Source organism: Chaetodon auriga, chromosome 7, assembly GCF_051107435.1.
Source record: "Chaetodon auriga isolate fChaAug3 chromosome 7, fChaAug3.hap1, whole genome shotgun sequence".
Lineage (NCBI taxonomy): Eukaryota > Metazoa > Chordata > Actinopteri > Chaetodontiformes > Chaetodontidae > Chaetodon > Chaetodon auriga.
In genome coordinates this window covers 5,323,889-5,347,842 of record NC_135080.1, presented here as the reverse complement: position 1 = coordinate 5,347,842, position 23,954 = coordinate 5,323,889, and the positions used below count along the sequence as shown (strand labels likewise).

The 23,954-nt window shown below is 43.3% G+C and overlaps 1 protein-coding gene across 5 annotated transcripts in view; it reads left to right on the top strand.

The window, feature by feature from the left end:
• The window catches only part of LOC143323268 (rho guanine nucleotide exchange factor TIAM1-like), a 42,736-nt gene that overhangs the window by 16,804 nt on the left and 1,978 nt on the right, over positions 1-23,954 (top strand). For 2 of the 5 annotated variants that reach the window (XM_076735049.1, XM_076735050.1), the window contains exons 2-26: positions 3,833-3,924; positions 4,063-4,984; positions 5,983-6,439; positions 6,866-7,038; positions 7,264-7,488; positions 8,710-8,895; positions 10,292-10,438; positions 10,584-10,658; positions 11,102-11,272; positions 11,633-11,737; positions 12,231-12,312; positions 12,631-12,717; positions 13,381-13,593; positions 14,119-14,219; positions 19,361-19,546; positions 20,795-20,863; positions 21,228-21,353; positions 21,471-21,579; positions 22,293-22,472; positions 22,580-22,698; positions 22,786-22,894; positions 22,981-23,039; positions 23,242-23,347; positions 23,489-23,576; positions 23,698-23,870. In XM_076735049.1, coding sequence (XP_076591164.1) covers positions 4,073-4,984; positions 5,983-6,439; positions 6,866-7,038; positions 7,264-7,488; positions 8,710-8,895; positions 10,292-10,438; positions 10,584-10,658; positions 11,102-11,272; positions 11,633-11,737; positions 12,231-12,312; positions 12,631-12,717; positions 13,381-13,593; positions 14,119-14,219; positions 19,361-19,546; positions 20,795-20,863; positions 21,228-21,353; positions 21,471-21,579; positions 22,293-22,472; positions 22,580-22,698; positions 22,786-22,894; positions 22,981-23,039; positions 23,242-23,347; positions 23,489-23,576; positions 23,698-23,870 — 4,258 coding nt within the window. In that variant the 5' untranslated portion in view covers positions 3,833-3,924; positions 4,063-4,072. The other 3 variants (XM_076735051.1, XM_076735052.1, XM_076735053.1) reach the window with 3 other exon arrangements.

The following is a 23,954-nucleotide window of genomic DNA, read 5'->3' as shown; positions in this document are numbered from 1 at the left end:
ATGGAGTCAAAATCAGATTGTGTTGAAATTTGTTTTTGTGTCTTCTGTCACATAATGTGTCTGGTATGTCTTCAGATTTATGTGGTGCATTGCAGTATTTTTTTCTATATGGAGCTCACAAATAAGGGAATGTGTGACCAGGTGTTCCACACTTGTCAGTGGGTTCTACCTTGCTGAAAGTCCATAAGTCAGATTTTGGCCATGGGGCAAGAATTTTCATTGTTTCCTGAAATGGTACAGACAATTTGACATTTTTTGTCCTTGGGGATCTAAAGGAGAAGAAGAGCAGGTGGGTGTTAGGACAGTTTTCCCTTGTTCCTGTTCAAACAGGCCCAAGAATTTGTCAAATATAAGCCGGGCTTTAAAGTGGTCTTTAATAACAAAAGGACCTTAAATCTACTTGTCACATATTTCAGGGATGACAAAATGCCACGGCACATGGAATGGAAACATGAACACGACTCTCCCAAAACAGTTTCACATATCATCCACACTGTTGTGAAATGGGTAGACGCTGGCATAAATCAGAATGTGTGACATTTATGTTCCAATACTGTCATGCAGATAGAAAGAGAGGTTCTGGATAGTCTTTCGTAAAGTCTTTCTTACCATAAATCCAAACTGTGGCTACTGGAGCCAAGACTAAACCTAAAACCTCCCGTATGTTTAACATTTTCCCGCTGCAGTTTGTAACACTGTGAGGACAGAAGAAATATTCGGCTAATATCACTGTATGAGCCTACATTTGACAAATACATCTGCAGGATTTTGAACAAATACTGTGATTTTACTTCAAGATGCTCGTAAAAGAAGAGAAAAAAACAGTCTGATGTATATTTTGTATAGTATGAAATAGACATTTCATATTTCCATTATCTACATTAGTATCTTTGTAACGCACTCTGGATAGTGTCAACATAAATGACACAAACAAACTTGCTATACTTGTACTGACATGAGAGCTGGATTTTATAACTTGGAAGCACATCAGCTGCTCATTTAGAAGCAGCCTGATGCTTTTCATGGACTAACTGTTTACAACTTTCCAAAGTGGTGTTAGTTGTGGTGAATCTCTGTGCTTTTCCCTGAAGCCGCTGTGTTGCTAATCTTGAGTCACAACAAAACTATTCTTCTTTGTGATGTGTGGGTGGCTGGAATCTCCTGTGGTTATGTATTTCATTAGAGGCTTGTAACAGATGAATCCTCCGAGTCTTCTGCCGTCCTGTGCTCTTATGCAGTCTGCTGAAAATGACCCATTTACTCAGCTCCTCACTCTGTCACACTGCCAAATTACCGGTAACATTTTCCAATCTAATTGTTGATTTCCATTTATTTATCTCGTTGTGTATAAAGGATGATTGTGAGGATACAAGACAGAGAGCAGCACACTGAATTATGTGTGTTAGCAGGTATTTCTAGAAGAACCCACTAGCTGTTCCTGGGGATTTGGTGCTCTAGAATATGTTTTCAAATCCTGGCTTCTCTTCCTCATGTTTTAATAAAGAGCTGATGTTGGATTTTGTGCACCAGCAGCATTGCAGCTTTAGAGAATGTAGTGTTGGGGAATTGAGGCCATTTTAACCTTGTGTATATTCTGGTAACTCAAATGCAGTAAAACGGTAGATTCATGAAAAATTTGGAATAGGAGTGCTGTACAATTTTATGTTAAAGAGTGTTTCCAGGTTAGCCGCTTTACCATCTGTGTTCTTAAATCTTAAAACCTTTACAGGAAATCACTTTGTTAGATGGAATCAGTGCTCTGTTATGTTAAGTATTCATTGTGGATCCTACTACAAAAACGATTTTACTGTAAAGAAAGCTGTAATCGTTTTTTAAGCTCAAACTATTGATGATTTTGTGAAAGACTGAACAAGGAGCTGTTTGTACCTTTCAGATTAAATATTTGTCCCCATGAATGTGCTGATTCAACTGCGGCTGAGAGGACTTGCCCATATTGGTCCACTAATTTGACCTCATTCTCATGTGAAATTTGGTTTTACTGACTTTGCTGCCTTTTAAAATCTCAATGGGACTACCTGAGAGGAAGGGCAGACAATGTATGTATAGTCACAATAATAGGAGGTTTTGAATCACTCTAACAGCAGATGCAGAATTCATCAGCTTTTTTCGTTTATTAAACATTTTGTTCAAATTAGGTTGTGCTGTAAAAGCCAAGGTCATTGCACAGTGTGCTGCCTTAACTGTACTGACTGAGGAAACCACATCATCTGTTATTTAAGCCCCTCATCTCAGCTTGAGACAGTGTAATTAATTTTGGCCAATTAAACATCATATTAACATTGAAACCACTGAGAACATTAGCAAATCTAGCACAGCAACATAATAAGCTCCCCTATAAATAGCAAACACTTCATCCATAGATACTGACTGTTAGACCTGTCAAAAATGTTCTTGTGGGGCTTTATTTTATTGTGTTTACAGTTTTATGAAGCCCTGTAGGCCTCACACAGTGGCAATCATGGCTAAAACACACAGGACATTTTGTTTGTCTCCAGGGATGACATGTGCTTAGCCATTAAACTTTCACCTGACACACATGAAAAAATACAGGGGTGCTGTGTGGGAAAGGGTAAAAAGCAGCCTAGAAGCAGCCCGTGGTGTAACACGTGTGCTGGCATTGTGTAAGCATGTTTGTGTCCCTCAGTGAATCCCATTTCCTGTGATGAATGCAGTCGTGTTTCATAGTTCTGTCCCTCTTTCTTTTCTTTTCTGTATAAACTGCAGGGTTAGAGGGAAAATTAATGGACTTCCATCAGCATCAAACATTGTGCATTGCAGTACCAGTGAGGGGTGATGAGTGAGCAGAATGAAGAGGGGAAAGGGGGAAACATAAGGTAGAAAAACGGGGTCAGCTCCAGTTTACGTAACGCCCCTCTTCAGAGTAAGCCTGAGTGCATGGAGCAGCAGAGGGTTGGGCTCCCACTCATCTGCGCTGGCTGTACACAAGAAACACTGCACCCCCCCAAAGGGTCTGTCCTAAAAGGACGGGAACGCAGATCAGGAGGAACAACAGCCGCAACAGGGTTAGTTAATCCTCTGTCCCATCTGTTGATGGTCCCAAGCATGGGAAGAGGACCTTTTTGGAGCAGGCTGTCCAGCCTACAGGCAGGTAGAGTCCAAACACCCCCACCCCCACCCTCTCTAATGCAGGAGGTAGCGCTTGAGAACAGAAAACAACAACACTACATGGATGGTTCTCCTCAGCTGTGAATAACTCGTGTTCACTCAGGCTGTCGCAGTGCTCGTATTGTCATTACATCCCCTCCACTTCACACAAGCCTTGTGCATGCTGAAAGGGGCTGAGTGGATCACCTCCTCTGTCAGAGTGGGGGGGTGGGGGGGCTGTTTATCTAGCTGGTTTGACCAAAACTATCTCTTTTTTTCTTGCAAAGTGAATGATACTGCAACACAATAGGCCAGGATCGAGTTACATTTGCTGCACTCTTCTGCTTTCCTTATTTAAACTCCTCGACTTTATTTACTGACCAGCACCACACGCTTGGGCCAGCGGTCATGCAGTGATCTTTTTTTCCTCAGAATTAGGGCAGTGATTTCTTAAATTCTCATCTTAATTCTACTAAATGAATGCTGGAACTTGCTTTCACTTAGCTGACCATCTCTGTATCTTATATATCTATATATTGTTTTACTTTTTTGACTATTACATACAGTCGGCCACAATGGTGACATAGTAATGACAGTGTTCAATTTTTAGCTACAGATTTCTTTAAACACAATCCAGTGTCTAACTATAACACATAACTGAACATGGCAGACATTTGATATGATTTCTCTTCTGGGTGTCTTTCAGAGCTTTGTGGATCGTACCAGCAGCTGAAGGACCAAACTGTCTGAGGATCCAGTGACAAACAAAATGCCAGAAAAACCATTCCAATCCTGCAGGTAAGCTAACATCCAGATGCAGTCCTGTCATTTGATGTCCGAAACATTTCTTATAGAAAAGAAACATTATGTATTATTCTCTGTTGGTTTTAAATTCTTTTTTAAGATTGTTTAAGATGTATGTCCCCTTCTTTTCAGCCTCTGAGTCATGGGAAATGTCGAGAGCCAGAATGGGGACCATGCCCTCTATGGTAACGAACATGGCTATTTGTCACGCAAGCACATGTCTCGGTCTCTTCGTATTTCCAACAAACAGTCCAGACGCTCTCGACATGCTTCATCAGGGAAAATAGAGCACAGGAACTCTGAGACGAGCACGCGTTCAAGTAGCACCCCCAGTATCCCACAGTCCCTGGCCGACAATGGCCTGGAGCCCTTCAATGAGACGAATATTCTCCCAGACTTTGGAAGCCCCATTTGGGTGGACCGTGTGGCCATGAACCTGCGGCCTGTGTCCTTCCACAATGACCTGGCCAATCCCTCTGTGCACATGAATACGATGCACATAACCCTACCAGGCCCCACTGCAGAGGAGGTGCAGCATGAAGATCTGTACACTTGCGAGGTAACATACCTCCAGAAAACTCAGGATGGTTCCAAGGAGACCGTCAGCTTTAAGAAGAAGAGATCTAAGTCTGCAGACATGTGGCGAGATGACAGTCTGGAGTTCTCCCTGTCTGACCTCAGCCAAGAGCACCTGACCAGCACAGAGGAGATCATAGACGCAGCCCATGAGAGGGACTTCACTGACTGTGAAGGCCACCTGCAGTCCAGCCCCACAGACTCGGCCGACAGGGCAAACTCCCTTGACGAGCTTTATAGCCAGAAGAACCCTGCCCGTCAGCAGCCCCAACGCCGCTATGCCAAGTGGCACGATGGCAGCCGGGCTATCAGGGAAGGAGAGGACGATAAGATGCTCTCCCCATCAGAGGAGGACGGGAACACCTACGGTGCATACACCCTCCCCTGCCGGCGTTCCCACTGCCTGTCCGAAGGCTTGAACAGCCACCAAGCTGCCATGTGTGCCAGTATGCAGGGCAGGAGGGCGCAGACTATACAGGTAAGAGCAGAGCAACTCCACAGTGTGCTGATCTTTTACACCACTAATTTGGCTCAAATGATCCCTTTTAAAATGAGGCACAGGACAGAGAAAACAGAACAAAGCATTTCCTCCACCCATGAAAATGTAAACAGTGTATTCATGTCTGTTAAATATTCTTTTAAGTTAGTGAAATGTCAGGGACCTGAACTGTTGAAGCTGTGTCATGGCTCCTTTATGCTCCTTGGACAGAGTATGAAAAGCTGTGCAGAATCTTAATGTAGGCCGGTGGGATCACCACTAAGACAGCTCCCCTCATTCATTTTTTTCCCCCAATTGTGTTTGAGCGTTTCCTCTGCAGCATTCACCTCACAGATAATACGCTGCTAAAACAGATTAAGTGTGAAAAGAATGCTTGTGTCAGGGAGCGATGTGTCGTTTCCTGATGAAACTGTTGTTTTTCTTGGAAGATGAGGCTGTGATGGAGGGGGCAGAGCTTAAAGTCACTCCCCGTTTGAAATGCCTCAGTCTTTGTTATGAAAATGAAGGGAGGTCTGTGGAAAAGTGTAACAGTAAAACGTGTATGGTGGCCCTGTCACTGTGGGGCACCGTCAGCCCTAGTGAATAGAGCTCTGGAGCGCATGATTGGGTCACGTGACCAGATGGAGATACTGAGCTCGGTGTAACCCCCTTCATCTCCCAGGAGCCTTTGGCCATGTGGGTAGGAGAGGGCAGACCCTGTGGTGCCACAGGGAGAGCAGCCTGTACTCACACAGCAGCAGACGCTTTGCTGTGAGTAATTAATTTTGAGCACAACCTCAGGATTAAGCAGCCCATGGACTCTCGAGAGACACCGTTTTGCAACATATTTGCTTTGGGAGAATGGCACTATCCTGTATCTACAGAGACAGCTTAGTCGTCAGGCAGGGTAGAAGTTATTGACTGGCTTCCTTCTTAGTGATGAAGAAAACGTGGGTGCCATGCCGTCTCACCTGTCTTGTGCTTCCGCCACAACGCAGGATGTCACAGCAGGGGAGGGCAGCGAGTATGAGGACAGTGGTATCGACGGGGTGACGGTGGAGGCAGAGCACCAGTCCAGACGCTACAAGACCATGTCGGCCTCCTTCTCCGTGTGCTCTGCGGCTGGCAGGAGCATGTTCGCTGGCAGCGACAGCGGCAGCAGCAGTGGCGGCGGGGCCAGCGAGTGCGTACAGGGCGTGTATGAGAACTTTCGTCAGGAACTGGAGATGAGCTCCTGCCAGACGGAGAGCTTGGAGGAGGCGGGGTCCGCCCTGAGTGACGAGCAGAGCACCATGAGCTCCGCCTACCAGTCCGACCCATTGCTCAGCGTCGCCCAGGGGATGGTGCGTAAAGCTGGCAGGCTTGCCGTCAAGAACTTCCTCGTACATAAAAAGAACAAGAAAGTGGAGTCAGCCACGAGGCGCAAGTGGAAGAGTTACTGGGTTTCCCTGAAAGGTTTGTTACACCTTCTGGTGTCCATAGCATTTACACTTAATTCCATAATCTCAGTGTCAACACAGCATGCTTTTGATGATGTTTATTTTTTTGCTCGTATACAGTATTTTATGCATAATCTAATCTTTTAAATGTCAACTAAGCTCAGAAAAACAAGCTTCAATTCAAGCAAGATGCAAACCTCATTATCAAATTTTATGCCACTTGACCAGGCTTGAAATCAAATCAGTACTTCCATGATCACGATGCTCCCTCACTGATAAGTCAGCCATGCTGCACTTCTTAATGTTGGCCACTGGAGAGCAGAATTAAATTGCTTGAGCAAATCTGGCTTTTTAAAAGAGTATCATTGTTATTCTCTCCCAGGGATTGTGCCAGCAAATGTCTGTGCTGTCAAATACTAAATAGATGATTTTGGTTTTCCAGGTTGCACTTTGTTCTTCTATGAGACTGACGGCCGTTCAGGGATCGACAACAACAGTATTCCCAAGCATGCCATCTGGGTAGAGAACAGTATTGTTCAGGCTGTACCAGAGCATCCCAAAAAGGACTTTGTGTTCTGCCTCAGCAACTCCCTGGGAGATGCTTTTCTGTTCCAGGTAAGAAAATTCTTAAATGTCATCTGGTCTGTGAATAAGTATACAGTATTCCATAGACAAGCATTACCATGACCTATATGCACTTTTCTTTACTGTCATGCTCTTAGAAAGTTTAACTTCTAATTATAATTGTCAGTGAATCAACACAGGAAACACTTGTAAAGGGCTTGATGTCAAGAGGCTGTTCTGTTTAACCTCTGACCTTTTGCTGTTCTCCCCATGCAGACCTGCAGCCAGACAGAACTGGAGAACTGGATCACGGCCATCCACTCAGCATGTGCCACCGCCGTCGCCCGCCAGCACCACAGAGAGGACACAGTGCGCCTGCTTCGTGCCGAAATCAAGAAGCTGGAGCAGAAGATAGACATGGATGAGAAGATGAAGAAAATGGGAGACATGCAGCTGTCGGCTGTAACTGACACCAAGAAGAGGAAGACAATTCTGGATCAAGTAGGTTTCTTTCTCCATTTCCACTTCAGCTTGTCTCTCTGAGTTCCCACGTGCCACACAGTTGCGTGTGATTTGGGAAGTATTGTATCGGAACAAATTGCAGTCCCAGTTGTCGAGGAAATCAACCCGCTCAACTATTTCAAAGTTTTCTCAGCTGATAACCAACTTAAGAAGCTAGGGGGACTGATAAAAGGTCACATACAAGCTTTGTCTGGATTTAATAAAGCAGCAGTGGAGTATTTCATCAACACAAGAGCTCTTGCCATCAACCTCCTGCTGCTGCTCTCTCTGACTGACAAATTCAAAGAGTAAGGGATCTGTTCCAGGATGAACTTCAGCTTCACTGAAAAACCAAACTTCTATAGCATTAAAGATGTTCTTCATTCATACTGGTCCATGGTTGTAGTGACAATAACAAATACTATTTTCACAACATATTCAAGTTATGTATTGTTTCCTTAATTACAGGTATGACACATGACTCATATATATTCCAATATCAGTATCCCCAAGTTCTGATGCAGGAATTAGGAGATGGATAGAGAAGCAGGGAGAGGCATGAGGTGATTAAGTAACAGATCTCAGGGGTATCATCAGCCTGCTGATGCTACACACCTATCGGAACCCGACTGCTCTTTGTTTTAAACACGGTATGCAGTTGGCACCAGTCGATTGCCTTCCATTCCCTCAATTAATTGCAAAGCTCATATTGTCTTTAATAGGTCTGTTTACAGAGAAGGGAGATCAAATGGCCTTTGTTTGGTCTGTTAGGTAGTGGCTGGTTGGAGCGGTCCTGTTTGGCAGTGTCAGGTTTCACATTGTGCGGAGCTGAATGGATATAGGCCTGCTCCTTAGAAAGCTGAAACGCTCCCAGCCTCTATCTGCCAGTGGAATGTGCAGTATTGTTTCTTTCTCGTCTCTGGGCTACTTGGCAGTGATACAGAGCCCTCCGCCATGGCGCTGGCCGCCTCTTCCCAACACCAGTACAGGACTGTGCCTGGGAGGGGACGGCCCAGTGAATAATCACAATGTCCTGCTCTACTGCCCCAGTGAACATCAAACCGTTAGGAACAGAGAGCGCAGGTTGGCAGCACTTCGAGCAAAGTGGTGACAGAGCTTCAGGGGCAAAGAGGAGATGCTCCATCTTGATTTGAAGTTGACAAACAAGTGCTTTGGCGAACAATTAACTGCATGTGTTGTTGTGTCCCTCTCATGCTGCAGATCTTCCTGTGGGAGCAGAACCTGGAGCAGTTTCACATGGATCTATTCCGCTTCAGATGCTACCTGGCCAGCCTGCAGGGAGGAGAGCTGCCCAACCCCAAACGCCTCCTGGCCTTTGCCTCTCGCCCCACCAAGTTGGCAATGGGCCGACTGGGTATATTCTCTGTCTCCTCCTTCCATGCACTGGTAAATATCACCTCTTTGTTTCTACATGTTCATTTAATGCTTTTATATAATCTGGTGTTACGAAGCACTGTTCTGATATGCTTTGATATGGTAGTTTAACACACATTTACATTTCTGTGCATTTAGCTGGAGCCTTCATAGATGTGACTTAAAACCAGTAAACGCTTGAGGCATCAACGTCTCGCTCAAGTATACCTCAGCAACACAAAGCTGTAGCTGTTGTATCTGTAACCTCTGAGCTGTAGGATGATCTCTCGAAACACTATACTGCCCTTATTTTTAGAAGTTCCTTGGATTGCAAGCAAGCGGAGCAAAATACTGCATCTCCCTGAAAATACACATTGTCACCAGTTGACTCTCTTGGTAGGGCAATTGATTCCGGAAACTAAAAAGCGTTGTGTTTTTCCACAATGACTTCTATTTTGGAGGCTGGGTCTCATGCAGGGCACCTGTTTGGGCGGTTTTGGTGCCGTTTTGGCCTCCCACTGCTGTACTTTGGTTACGTACTCCACAGCTAAAAGCACTGCTAGTGCAGGAAAATATTAAGAGACATGTTTGCGGATCAGTGAGGTACTTTTATCGCTCGCCACCAACGCAGTGCTGTGGAGCAGATGGGTGTTTGAGCTGCAAGAGGGCAGGGTGGGACATCTAACAAAAGACACTATCTAACTCTAGCTCTCTCCTCTCTTTTTTAATCTTTCCTACTGTTTCACTCTTCTGTAACGTTCTCATCTCGACTACCATGAATACCTGTATCAGCACTACGTCCAAAAAGGACTGAGCAAAACTGACTGCTAAAAAAAGACAGAATGAGTGCCTAGGTTAAGCATGCTTGCTCCTACATGCACAGTGCTTTTTAATGCCTCCTTCAGCATATTTCTAGGCTAGCAGAATAGCCTAGAAATGCCAGATTGTGTGAAAATCTGCATGCGCCTGGTGCTCATGTGTGAAACAGACGTGACAGCTCTATATCTGTCTCTTATTCTATTCTTATTATATATGCTTTTTAATTAATTATCTCTACTTAGTTCTGTCCCTGTGCTGTTGTAACTCCTGAATTTCCCATGTGGGGGATCAATAAAAGATTATCTTATTCTGTGTTAACTATTAATCATAAAGAGACCTTTGTGACACATTTCCTTATTTAATTAAACCAGATAAGTCAGTTAAATATTTTATATATATTAAATATATAAATATTTTTTATAGCTTTTAAAAAATCACTGTCTTGTTGTGCAAGCACACATTGTTTTTTTTAATGGCTCTTCTTTTTTTGTGCACCCCCCCTTACATTTGCTCTTTTTCTAAAGGATTCTACACATTATTGCGAAATGTGATGTGAGGTGAGGTCAACCAGACTGGCTGTTGCCCTGACCGAGTCGTTATGTTTTTGCAGGTGGCAGCTCGCACAGAGAACGGAGTGAGGCGGCGAACACAGGCCATGTCTCGCTCCTGCAGCAAGCGCAAGAGCAGGTTCTCCTCTCTCTGGGGTCTTGACACTACCTCAAAGAAAAAAACAAAAGCCCATCCAAGTATCAACCAGGTCTGTGAGGTTTTACAGTTATTTTCAAGTTTCAGACTGATCAATAGAACTGCCTCGGCCACACAAAGATTTCCCTTTCCCCTCAAGCATTTATCCTCCACAGTTCTGCTTGAGTTATGACCACTTGACCTTCTTGTCCCAGCAGGTATTTGCTGATGGTGAAGAGACCGTGAAAAAGCCTGTAGATGGCATATATGTTGATCCTGCCAAGGAACACACAGTAAGGAGGAATCATTCTCTGTTTGCATACATGTGACAGTGAGGTTTAGGTTAAATATGCATGGGAATTTCCTCAACTAAATCTTTAGCCAACACTGATGTCAATGAAATATTAGCCGTCTATGTAACCTGAGTAAGCAGCAGAGCAGATTCCCAGAGGTGACAACTATGAGGGCTACTCAGGCACGTTAGAGCCAATGTACAGTGATTTACTATAATCCTTGAAAAACGTATTGCTTCTGCTCTGTGGGTGTACTGAGGGTAGTCATTTAGATGGGAAGTACTGGTGGAGAGGTTCACTTTGAGGAATGATTAAAGCATACTAGTGGATTTTTCAGCCTTTTGAATCAAATCAAACTCAGCCATAAAACGTGCATACATAGTAAAAATGAATCTGTACTAAAGTCGCAGACTGAAAACCCCTTTTAATGTCTCTGTACAAAGAAAAGTGAGGATGGAACTGTGAAAAGCCTTCCGAGGCCCAGCACAGAAAGTGACATCTGGGTCCCTGACCACCTCACCCCCTCGTGGGTGTGTCTGCCAAATGACCAGCCGGTGCTAACCATCATCCAGCCAGGAGAGTCGGTGCTGTGTGTTCTGGAAACCATCTGCAAGGTAACAGCACCCAGCCTCCAATGACCCGACCTGACTCACAGTTCACATTTCACTCCAGTGATGTTTGCTTGACAAAAATGGAAAGACACTTGGAAACACAAGCACTTTTAAAATGAAAGCCACTGTCTGGCCTCTCTAGATAAATACAAAATGGGACTTGCAGAGTCAGAAAGATGAGAAAAAACTGTCTCATATCATTGTAACAAGACTCGGCTGCTGGGTAAAAGTGCTGACTAGCTTTGTTAATCTCTATTTCTGTCAAGGAAAATGATAAAATGATAAAATGACTGATAAAATGCTGTCAAGTTTATGGCCTCAAACAACCAATCCTCCTTCTGTCTTTTTGCCCTCTCCCCACAGGCTCACCAGCTCGATCCCACCAAGCACTACTTGCGACTCAAATTCCTTATTGAAAACCAAGTGCAATTCTACATTCCCAAACCAGAAGAGGATGTGTGCGACTTGGTATGTCACTACCTGCTTGAACACGATCTAATCCCTCCTCCTCTGCCAGACTTCAAGATTATACAGGTCCAAAAAATGATTTGAGGAAAGACGTAATTACATTAGATTGTGGGAGGAATCATAATATGGAGAAAACAACAGACCTTTAGCGCATCCTTTGTTGTGAATTATTAATAGGTTTTATATTTTTATCCTTTCGATTTGGTGTATTTCCTCCGGAGAACTGCCTGCCTGGGAGAACCGTGTGCCAAAACATAAATCTATTCATGGAGAGCCTTAATAAACACTATCTGTAGTGACTTTTGTATTTTTGTATGTAATCATGATATGCCAAAGACCATTCAGCATAAAGACTCTGCTGGAGCCGCTTTGTCTAAGGATACAGAAAATTAACGCTGTCTTTCGGCGCTGTCAGTAACCCACCCACCAGAATATGAACAAAGTAGGCCGTCGTTCCATGATTTATATAATAACTTCTTTTTGTTCTTTGCAGCTTTACAAAGAAATTGAGCTCTGCTCCAAAATAACAAAAGAGATCCAGTTTGACAGAGATGAATCCTGCATGATTGGTTACGGTAGGAACCATTTAAATGATCCTGTGTTGCTTCTTTTAGATTGACAATTATTGTATGATTTTTGGTTTCAGTTAAGACGCTGTAAGTCAAGGTCCGAGAATTCATATGTGGTGCTGTTGTGTTGAGCATAATTGCTTTTCTTTGACCTACACATGACCTGTGTGTGTGTGTGTGTGTGTGTGTGTGTGTGTGTGTGTGTTTTTTCCAGACAGTTCCCATTTGTACTGCACAAATCCCTCTGATGTGTTTTATATAAGAGTCCCCCCTTCTCTCTCTCTTTCTCTTCTCGCCTCTCTGCCTCTCCTTTTCCTCCTCCAGGTTTCTCCATTTCAGTGGTGGAGGAGGATGGAGTACAGCAGCTCTACATCACTGACGTGAAGGCGGGCGGATTAGCCTTCGCCAAAGGTTCATTACCCTTCATCTCGATCAAATGAACTCCTTTCAAAGACACTCAGTCTGTGTCTGTGACCTGATGAGTTACAGCTAGAGAACAAAAAGTCATACAATCTGGGGTGCACTAGCTGTTCTTCCCTTGTTTTACATATATTTTCAAACTGCATCATCCTTCTCTCACATCGAGGTCAATACACATTTACGCTGTCTCTCTTTAGAAATGCATTAGAACCTGTTTTCAATAGACAGGGAAGGTTTCAGAGAACACAGCAGTTCTCAAGTGTTGATTACTATAATCATAATCGCACTGCCTCTCAATGGCCTTTGTAGCAGCTGTGGCGAGGTGCGCTATTCAGCAACGTCCCTCACGAAGTTAGACTGCAGAGTTAAGCGATGTCAAAATATCACGTTGGAGTTGGTCGTATTGCAGGTGGAGGACATGCAGTTGTGCTGTGTGCAGAAAGTGAGATGAATCTGCAACTGTCTTCAAAGTAGTATTTTTACTTTGTTTTGGCTACTAACAATAATCATCTTAGAGTCAGTTTTCAGTGCTAAAAATTTGATATTGTTGTTATAGTCTCATATTTTGGGAAGTACATACTGTGTATTTACTGCATGGATGTGTGACAGGCAGTAAATTGAACCAAACCTGATGTTACTGTTCCCACTTTGCAGGTCTGAATGCAGGGGATGAAATACTTCAGCTGAACGGAAAAGACTCTCACAGTCTGAACTTCTCTGACATGAAGGCGGCATTTTCTCAAGCCTCGTTGGCTTTGACAGTCAACACCCTGCCTTCTGTGGACCGCCGTCAGCTCTGCTTCCTGCCCCCACGCCGCTCAGATGCAGAGGAAGATCTCTACACCGACATCTTCTCCCAGAGTCAAGGTGAGAAGCATCCAGCCCGACATGCTAGCTGGATGCAGCTGTTTTAATATTTAGTGTCCTTTTCTTATTTAGAGCTGCATTAGGCAGCTTGACACACTCACAGGCTCATTTAGCAGACGCAACTGAAAAGTTCAACTTCAAAACAAATCGTTACGGTGTGTGACAACCATCAATTGCTCACAGTATGGCCATACTTCCAACCCAGCTGACCTGTAATTACTTTATACCAAAGGATATCAAATGGACCAGAAAGTCAAAAGTGGGCAGTTCTCAAGCTTTGATTCTTGTGAGCAGAAAATATTTTTTGTTTGTGTCTTTTGTGGCACTAGCAGTTTCAGTTATGCAAACACGGTGAATCCACAGAGTCTCAATTAGGGAGGATAGGAGGCTCTCAGCAGTGTGTTGCATGGTGGATAATTTTGATGAGGTCGGAATGTTCTACATAAAGGTCTTAAATCGTGATAAAAATAACAAGACAACTATGCAGCATTTTACAAAACTCATACATGACTGTTTGGTTTGCAGAGGAGATCCTGGACGACGGGGTGGGACTGTTGCTCGAGAGCTCAGGAGACAGTCTGGACGACGACTCCGAGACCTTCAGCGAGTTTGATGAGTGCAGAAAGGTAAGCGCTCCAGCTCATTACTTGTTTGCGGAGTCTGATTGAGTGCAACTGCAGAAAACATCTGACAACACATCTTTCATGTGATGTGCTGGCTCCTGTGCTTGTTTCCTGTCCTTGTCCTTCACAGCATCCCACTCAGCTCTGCATTATTATGGAAAGTGCTCTGAAAAACAGTTTCCTTCACCACAGTTTGAGGAACAATCTGTCACTGGCTCATTTTGTCTTGTTTAGGAAAGCAGTGTTCATATTCCTATTATCCAGGTGTTAACCCCATGCTTCTTCATCAGGTTTATGGCATGCAGCTGGTTTAACTGTATTTAGTAGCTTCTAGACATAATGAAAATCAAAGAGATATAAAATTAATATATGCCTACTTTGCTGAATGAAGTGTATCTTATACATTGAAGACTCGAGGCAGGGTGAAGTACTCGCCTTGAATGTAAAAGTCAAGTGGCGGATGGGTCTTTGATTAAGCTTTACTTCTAATTGCTTAATTATGTGTGGTTATGAGGAGCAGGTAATAAATGGAGGTGTATTCTTTTTAACTTTGAATGAACATTCAGACACAAATTACAACAGAAATCCCAGAGGAGGATTAGCAAAACAAGCAAATAAGAAAAAACCTCAAAGAGCTGCCTTTTACTGTTGTGCTACTGAAGTGCTTTGGCTAACAAGATGACTAATTCTTCTAACGGTGAGGAAGAAGTGAGCCTCCGTGGTGTATTCCTTCTGCAACTAGCTGACTTCAAAAGGAAATCTGGGCTCCTGCTCATGAAATGCTGAATGAAAAGATATCGTTTAGATAAGTTTATCTCTAACAAAAACACTTGATGACCACAACATTTCTCATTGTACCTCCAATGTTCACTGTTCAATCTGTTCTCTCTTTAATGAGCAGCAATGAATCAAACATTGTACCAGTTCTATTAACTGCCTGTATAGTAATTAGTAATACTATATCACGATATAAGCAAAACAGACAGGGGGAAATATGTGAAGCATTCCATCAGTGGTGATTTAGGTGTTTTGTCCTGTTAAATTGTGCCTTTTGTTGTTTTTCAGCTTCTTTCTTTTTAAATGTTCTTCCAAATTTCTCTCTTTTGAGACTAGATGTCTCCGTTTTTCAAAGACAAAGGAAGCCTGTAATTAAATGCTTTATCTTCAAATACCAGTGCAGGGTCTTATACTGATTGAAGTTCGGAGATTAGTGAAGATTTGAGTCTGTGTATCTGAAATGTGGTAATGATGTCTGGAAATACACCAAAAGCTCACTAATAACAGAACGAAATCATACAACTGTTTGCGAATCTGCTTCTTGGCTGTGCTTGACAAGTGCCCCCTTGTGTACACCACGATGCCTGTTTGTTAATTTACAGCTGGAAGTTTTGTTTTCAAAAATGATGTAGTGGCTGTAAAGTGGACTCTTCCAGAGATTTCTTACTTTCAAAGTAAAGGAATAACCCCAAATCTAAGCCCGGCAGAAATGCTTCATTTAACTTGTGCTTTGGAAGAGAGAAGCACTTTGTCATTGCACTAAAGGGCAAAAATCCATTGTAACACCTTGCTTAGTTACAATATAGCCTCCATTCCCCTGTTTCTCTGCCCTTTTACTTGCTCTGGGGTATATTTAGATGGGTCACATTGGTTAGTTGTCAGGGTCTGGTGCCAGAAATTCAGAGCAAGGACTCACCATTTGGTGCTGACTTTCACCAGTTACACTAAGTGAAACTTCACCATCGAAGAAGCAATGACACCATTTCCTCCACTGGCTATGGGCTCAATAGACAGGCATGCAGTGTAGTTGCAAGACATTTATTATCTGAATAACAGTCACAAGTATACGTTGCTCTACACTACCACTGTCACTCTCTGGATGTACAAATTTGTGCCCTGTGTCAGAGTCTTGTGGAAATTACAAACTCAAGGAAAAAGGACACAGCAGAAGTCTGCCGTGAGACTCAGTTGTTACACAAATCCTGGAATCTACCCATAGATGGAGGAAATCTCAATGTTTGATATCTGCAGGTGTATTTTCCTTGTTTTTTCCAGTTACTGATCCCAACAAGGACGTTTTCTGGGCTTGTGAGCCTATCACAGGAACTCGTACCTCACTTGATTTGCTAATTATCATCAAATACATTTTGTTATGCCTGAACATTTCCCACTCTTCATTTTCTTCCCACAAAACCTCCCACATCAGTTGTTCCTGTCGTCACCCTCCTCTGCAGCCTACTCCTTTGCAGCTCCCCCTATTCCTGAAATCCTGCATTTATATTCTACTGCGGTGTGGCTCACCCAGCCAATCCTGCTCCACTGCAACCTTGAGGAGGAGACTCCTTCCCTCCTGCTCCTTTGCTCTCTCCCCGGTCTGGAGGATTATCAAGTCTCATTTACAATGCTGCTGGAGCTGGCCAGATCTTCACACTCACACTGTGTGCCTGAGTTTACCCAGCCTGTAGAGAAGAGAGAGAGGGAGAGAGAGAAAACGGCAGAATATCAGTGACAGAACTACAGCAGACTCTGGAGGCGAAAAGAAGGGGAGTAAACACTGGTGGGCGGAGAGGAGGAGGCTGAGCAGCTTCACTCATCCTTCATGACGAGCACCACGCCACCTTCTCCTTTTTTGAAACAGAGGGAAGACAAAAGGGCTGAGAGATGTGTGGGAGAGGCACAGTGTGAACTTGACTCTTTACAAACCCTATTTCCCGTTGGCACTTTAAAAGACGCTGGCTGTCCACCTGCACCTGGCTATGTCCGTCCTGAAGTGGAGCAAGCATAGCAAGCGCTCCTCAGACTCCATCTATGACATGCTTCATCTGGTGAGATTCCTTCCTTGTATCCTTTTTGTACCTGGGTAGCTCCAGCTACTGCTGCGATGCCTGGCATGCTGTTGTGGTCTTATTCCAGTGAGAGTAAAACACCTTTCCTTTGCGTTTGTTTCACACCTCCTCTTGGCTGCTACAGACAGGCAACAGGAAGCTGTGAGTCACCGCTGTGTCGCAGAGTTGCCCTGTAATCACTGGAAGGCTCCACAGGATGCCAAACTAAAACACTGCATGTAGGAGCTGAGTCTCTACTGATCTGGCTCCAAACAACTTGGACCTGACTCTGACAAACTATCCTGGCCGTTGTTGCAGGGACTCTCTGACTGTTGCAGAGACTTCTCCCTTGGCGCCTCAAGCCGTGATCTCAGTTTCAGAGGGCAGATGTCCTATCTTCTTGCTGCTCCATCATCAGTACTTTCATGCTTTGAAATTGTTTTTAATCTATATTTCATTTGCTAGGGGGAATGTTCATCTCTGGCAGCTCACAGATTCACCCGTGACAGCTCTTTTATCTACATATTGTCCTTTTCATGTGATGTTGAAGGCTTTATTGAAGACACACCTCGCCCCCGCTCTTTCTCTTCTCTCTGCCATGTCATGACTGTCCATGCATCCAAAGCTTCCATGCTGTTAATTAGCCCAGAATGTGATTGTGAAGTCTATGACTTGACTGTGACTGTCTTATTAGGCTCAGTAAAACTGCTTGAGCTCAGCTGACTAATTGAGCAGTAAAGGATCAGGTTTATTTACAATTTCCTCTTCTCTTCAATTGCAAAATTGAATTTACCACATCTGTCAAGTACTGCAGGAATGAATACAGACATGATGTACTGAGTAAAAGTGTCTTGTGACAAGACATGTTTTTATGGATGCTAATGCAAATCTCAATTGATCTGTTGTGTATATGCGCATTCTGAGTGTGTTCACACTAAAATGTTTCAATCAGCAAAAACATCAGAGTTGACAAAATGCCTATCGCAGCAGCCTTCATTACAGATTTAGCTAAAATAGCACCAGTGCATTGGTGCAAACTGCATTTGCAACATTACAGCCAGACATTATAGCACTTCCCAGTTCATCTGCTGATCTGGGAGTTGCCTGATTATTCTGGGAAATTGTCAGGAGAGACAAACGGCTGTCGTGCCTCACATATGGATGCGTCTGTCTGATTAGATAACAATGCTGATAACCATTGTCAGAAGCAGAGCGACTCTCTGGATGATACAAGGTTCCTCTTTTATTCTGTACATACTTTGCTTTTGTATTTCTCTTTTAATCATATTTTATCCATCTAAGCTAAGACTGTGTCTACCTTTCACCTGTTCATTGTTGTACAATTTTTTTGCATTTTACAGTTAAATGAACAGCGGAATTTTGTACACGTATTCAAAATATCTATGCAAAGTAATATCTAATAAGAAAAACACGAAGTTGTTGTGATAACATCTTCCATCTTCTGCAGCTTTTCGCAGGCTATATTATTATTTCCCAAAGGAGCTCATACGTTACAGGGCAAATTGCTTCTGTCTGGTCTATAAAAGTTCTTACTTTACCAACCAGAGACCTCTCAGCTCTGTTATTTACTCAGTGCTAGTGGCTCCAGTTACATGGCCATAACTGCTTGCTCCCCGCAATTTTCTCGGTTAATGTCTCCTCATTGTATGAGTTTGATCTGTGAAATTATTTCTTCATAAAATGAAAGACAGATTTGATGGGTATCAAGACAGTTCTCTTTGCGCTTTCTGTTTTGTGCTTCTATTGATGTCAAATGCCAAAATTTGGTAGTTCTGACTGGTGTCGTTGTAGCGTGTTGAGAACAAAGTAACTGTATTAGTTCAACCATGTAGGCTGTTGTTGAGTGGGGTCTATTTTTGTCCAAAATGATAGTGTAATGCACATCAAGGCTGGTCTCCACAGCAACCCCTACTGTATGTGGACAGACACTGTCGTGCGTATATTTTGATTCTGTGAAAGAGATGAATCATTACACCACTGATCCATCAGTAGGTGGAAAACACCAGGGAAAAGAGGGATGTGAGTGAAAGAGAGGGAGGCGGAGAGTCACTGTTATGACAGACTGAAAATAGACCAAATTAGTGCAAAAGATTTTTTTTAGAGCTGCCTCTTTCCAGGCTCACTCTCTGCACAGTCATGAGTCTGTGCACATCAGTAGGTGGAAAGCAACACCTGCAACGGAATATCTGAGGTGCTGCTTCTGAGCCGATCGATCGATGTATGGATTTTACTTCCTTTGTCTTCAAGTTGGAGTTGCATAATTTATCATATCACACTTTTCTTTCCCTCTTCAATCTACAGAGTACAGAACAAGTCGCTGCTTTCTGCCGCAGTCTGCATGACATGAATCCCTCGGAGTGTGTGTCCTCTTCGCCAAGCCCGGACTCGCCCTTCCCACCTCCTGCAACTCCCCGACAGCTCTCAGATGCCGACAAGCTCCGCAAAGTCATTTGTGAACTTGTGGAGACCGAACGCACCTATGTCAAAGTCAGTATCACTCATCTTACTTGTAAGGGGCAGATGGTCTTTGTGAGTGTGCATGTGTGCCTCCTGTCCATCGATCTGTCTTTCTGTATGCCTCGGGTTGTTTTAGCCCTACACATTACCTATTCCACATGACCAATCCATATTTATCTCTGTGTCCCAGGAGATATGAAGGGGACACAGCTGTGCCCTTGCTTGGATATTGCCTAATCTTTTTCTGCCCGGTATAAAACTGGCTCAGTGGAATAACTGGGTTAGAGACGGTATATAATGGGATAATGTCAAGGCAATCTAAAATGTTATACGTCTTTACAGGGGGCACATATATACATATATATATTTATTTATTATAGAAATCACATTGTGCAGGATAAATGGCGTATTATAGAACTGGCACTTGGGCTATTTGTCCTAATTACCCACAGTCAAATGGATGTTGCTTATGTGTGTTTGTGCGTGCAGTTTGGAGAAGTGGGACTTTGTAGTTCAATTGCTATTGGAATGTAAACGTAGACAGAATAATTGAAACACGGATTGAAGGACTTGGGACAAAACTTTGTCATATGAAGTTGTTGGCTAGTTAGCCAAATTTTCCAAATACTGTAGGTGACAAAGTCTAGTTTGTTTGTTTCAGTTTGTGACTGCTGATACAGTTTAAGTTTGGCACATCATGATTTTCAGGACTACTTCAAATGTTTTGAATATTTTTTTTCCCTTTTTGGACCAATTTGGGCACAGGTTTTTTTCCCCCTTTTTTTTTGAGTGAATAAGTCAAGGGATATTCAGTTGGTTGCAATCTGCAACCTCACCACTAGATGCCACTAAATCCTACATACTGCTCTTTCAACAATATGGACATTTTTCATTCTCCTGATCTCCTGAGCTGATCCTCACATTAACAACAAGAGAGATGAGAAATATGTAAATTCAAGTGCAATGTTTTGTGAGGCCTGCCATCTCTCTTTTGGCAGAGATAGTAATTAATCTCCCAGGCTCGACCGTTCATCTTAGGTAACTGTTGCCATAGTCATTTATTTAATTGGGTTTCCATAATGCACCATTCACTTTAAAGTGGATGCAGAAAGGCATCACAACGCCTCTGACTTTGATCTTTGAGGGACTCTCGCACCTCAATCACTGTTTTGTTGTGAGGAATATTTAAGCCTTGTGCAGAGCTGTGTTTTCATGTCTGTATTTCACGAAATGACATGGACAATCCTGAATCAAACATAATTCACTCTTGTCTTGCAGGATCTCAATTGCCTCATCGGGAGATATTTAACCCCACTGCAGAAAGAGACCTTCCTCACTCAGGATGAGGTATGTTAAAGCCTTTGAGGGATTGTTGGCTTTTAAATGCCAACACTGTTGAAATGTTCCAAGAAAAGTGGGTTACATAATCGTGTCATGAGAGTAACTGTGTACAAGGACAAGAGGGGTGGATGATGAAAGGGGGTGGTTTGCAAATTAAAGAGATGTTTTACATGCACTTGCAATAATGACATTTTTTTGTTTTGTTTTCTTTTTTTTTTTTTTTATTACATTTTGAGCATTTCCATGCCTTAACTGTTGCAAGGGACTAGTATTGGATGCATCACATAAAAACATATCAGATATACATATCAGCATTCTGGAAAATACATGGAGATTATGGTGACTTTGCTCAAATGCCTTTTTCTTTCAGCTGGACGTACTGTTTGGAAACTTGCCGGAAATGGTGGACTTTCAGGTTGAATTTCTCAAGACCCTTGAAGATGGGACCAGACTTGTTCCAGATCTAGAGAAGCTAGAAAGAGTGGATCAGTTTAAGGTATAGCCTCTCTTTCTGAAGCATACATGAAAATATATGACCAGTAATAAGAATTTAAAGTGCACTTAAACTCTTTTGTAACAGCTGGTTGGGTAACTTCTCGTCCCTTTTTCACAGAAAATCCTCTTCTCTCTGGGAGGCTCTTTCCTGTACTATGCAGACCGTTTTAAAATCTACAGTGCTTTCTGCGCCAGCCACACCAAAGTCCCTAAGGTCCTCGTAAAGGGTGAGTAAATGCGCTCTTGGGCCGACATTCTTTCTTGGCTCAAAGGAGAGGATGTATTTATCCATCAACCATCTGCCATATCCTGCAAGGCTCCATAAATCTGCTCTGCAGAGTTGTCAGCCAGACAGTTGTCCATTTGACCTCTACAGACTTTGAAGCTGGTGGCTCCAAGGGTGAAAAAGCCCTGCAACATTATATGATATATAATGAGCCATGCTGAACAGTCTGTTCTCTTGCTAGTACACCCACTCCTTTTTAACATTCAAGTGGCTTTGTTTGCTGCGTTACTTTCAATGAGTCAACTACTTACTGGCCATACTGAGTTTGGTGAGGTGTTATTTGGATAAAGCTGTTTGTTTTGAAAGCAGTAAATAGATTATTCCTGCCCATTTATATCTGTCTCTCGGCTAAAATGACTCTTCTACAAAAGGCAGGAAACAGTTCTTTTGACTTTGAAACGTAGATTATTTCTAATGCAAGGCAAAGTAAATCATAAGCACTAACTGGGTCTGAGTTTGCACAAGATCAACATGTTTATGCCACAGCTACCTGAGTACTGTCAGCCAATTTAATCAACTTAATCCAGTTTCAATGAACAGAGCACATGATCATCTGTGTATGCAAACACATGAGTTGTGGAGAGGACAAATAAAAAAAAAATGGGTAAGACGTCTGGAAGTTGTGCGATAAATGTTCTTTATTGGTCATTCCAGCCAAAACTGATCCTGATTTCAAGGCCTTCCTGGATGAGCGCAACCCCAAGCAGCAGCACTCTTCCACCCTGGAGTCATACCTGATCAAACCCATCCAGAGGGTGCTGAAGTATCCCCTCCTGCTGAAGGAGCTCTACTCGCTCACAGACCCAGACAGCGAGGAGCACTACCACCTGGATGGTAAGGCCTGAGCACAAGGCTTACTGAGAAGATGTCGTCATTTTGACAGGAGAGAATGAGAGTGAATGCATGTGGTCACAACCCTGTTGTTTTCCGCTCGTCTGCAGTTGCCATGAAAGCCATGAACAAAGTTGCCAGCCACATCAACGAGATGCAGAAGATCCATGAGGAGTTTGGAGCAGTGTTTGATCAGCTCATCACTGAGCAGAGTGGTGAAAAGAAAGAGGTATGTTGGACAAAAGTGGCTTGGCTCTATTCTGTCAACTAAAGAGTACATGTGGAGTGACTGCTGATACTTCGCTGCTTTTGCCAGGTTGCTGATCTGTCCATGGGAGACCTGCTGCTCCACACCAGTGTGACCTGGATCAACCCCCCTGCATCCTTAGGAAAGTGGAAGAAAGAGCCCCAGCTGGCTACTTTTGGTATGTTGGGGATGAGTTTACTCCACGATAATGTAATGAGTTTGACTTAAGTATATATGTCTGATGTTTTTCCCATTGCTTTTTAGTGTTCAAAACAGCAGTGGTCTTTGTATGCAAGGATGGATCCAAGCAGAAAAAGAAAATGGTACGTTTTCACACAAGGAAGAAGCCTGCAACACCAATCCAATTTAAAATATAACCTATTTTTTTTACAGCATTGTGAAGTTACTTGGCCCATGTGCCACTTTCAGAATCAGCCCAGTGGGTCACCTGTGAAAGATTAGAACTGGATGCAGCTCATTTACAAGCGTGGTTTCATCTCAGTTTCTTTGTTTGACTGATTGTAGGGTGGCTCCCATCGAGTCTCTGTGTCTTCAGAAGACAAAGACCCTTTCCGATTCCGTCACATGATCCCAACTGATGCCCTTCAAGTCAGGTCCTTGGCCAATGCAGGTACTGTAGATGACTCAATGAATTACATACTGTACTGTTTTGAAATAATGGTGTCTTATTCTGCTATATCCAGAAATGATTACTTTAGAAAATCTTACCAGATTGCTCTGTACATAAGATCACAAGCGTTTTCTTCTTCAGATGGCGAGGGCTCGGCTGTGTGTGAGATTGTCCACACAAAGTCGGAATCAGAGGGAAGGCCAGAGAGGACGTTTCAGCTGTGCTGTAGGTGAGGATCTCATCTAACGGTGGTTGAATTTCGCTGCTGATGGAAGCTTGCACTGATGCAGTCTTTTCTGCTGTTATCTACAGAGTGGCAAGCTGATAATGTGCCCTTCTATCTCCCTCAGCTCTCCAGAGAGTAGAAAAGACTTTCTGAAGACAGTCCATTCCATCTTGAGGGAAAAGCACCGCCGACAGCTCCTGAAAACAGAGAGCTTGCCCCTCAACCAGCAGTATGTGCCCTTTGGAGGAAAGCGCCTCTGCGCCCTGAAGGGAGCTCGGCCCGCCATAAATAGAGCGGGTAAATGCCAGTCTGTGGCTGCATTCACCCTACAGCTACAAGTGTCCTAATTCTGAATTTGTTCCTTCTTACCTGATAACAAAA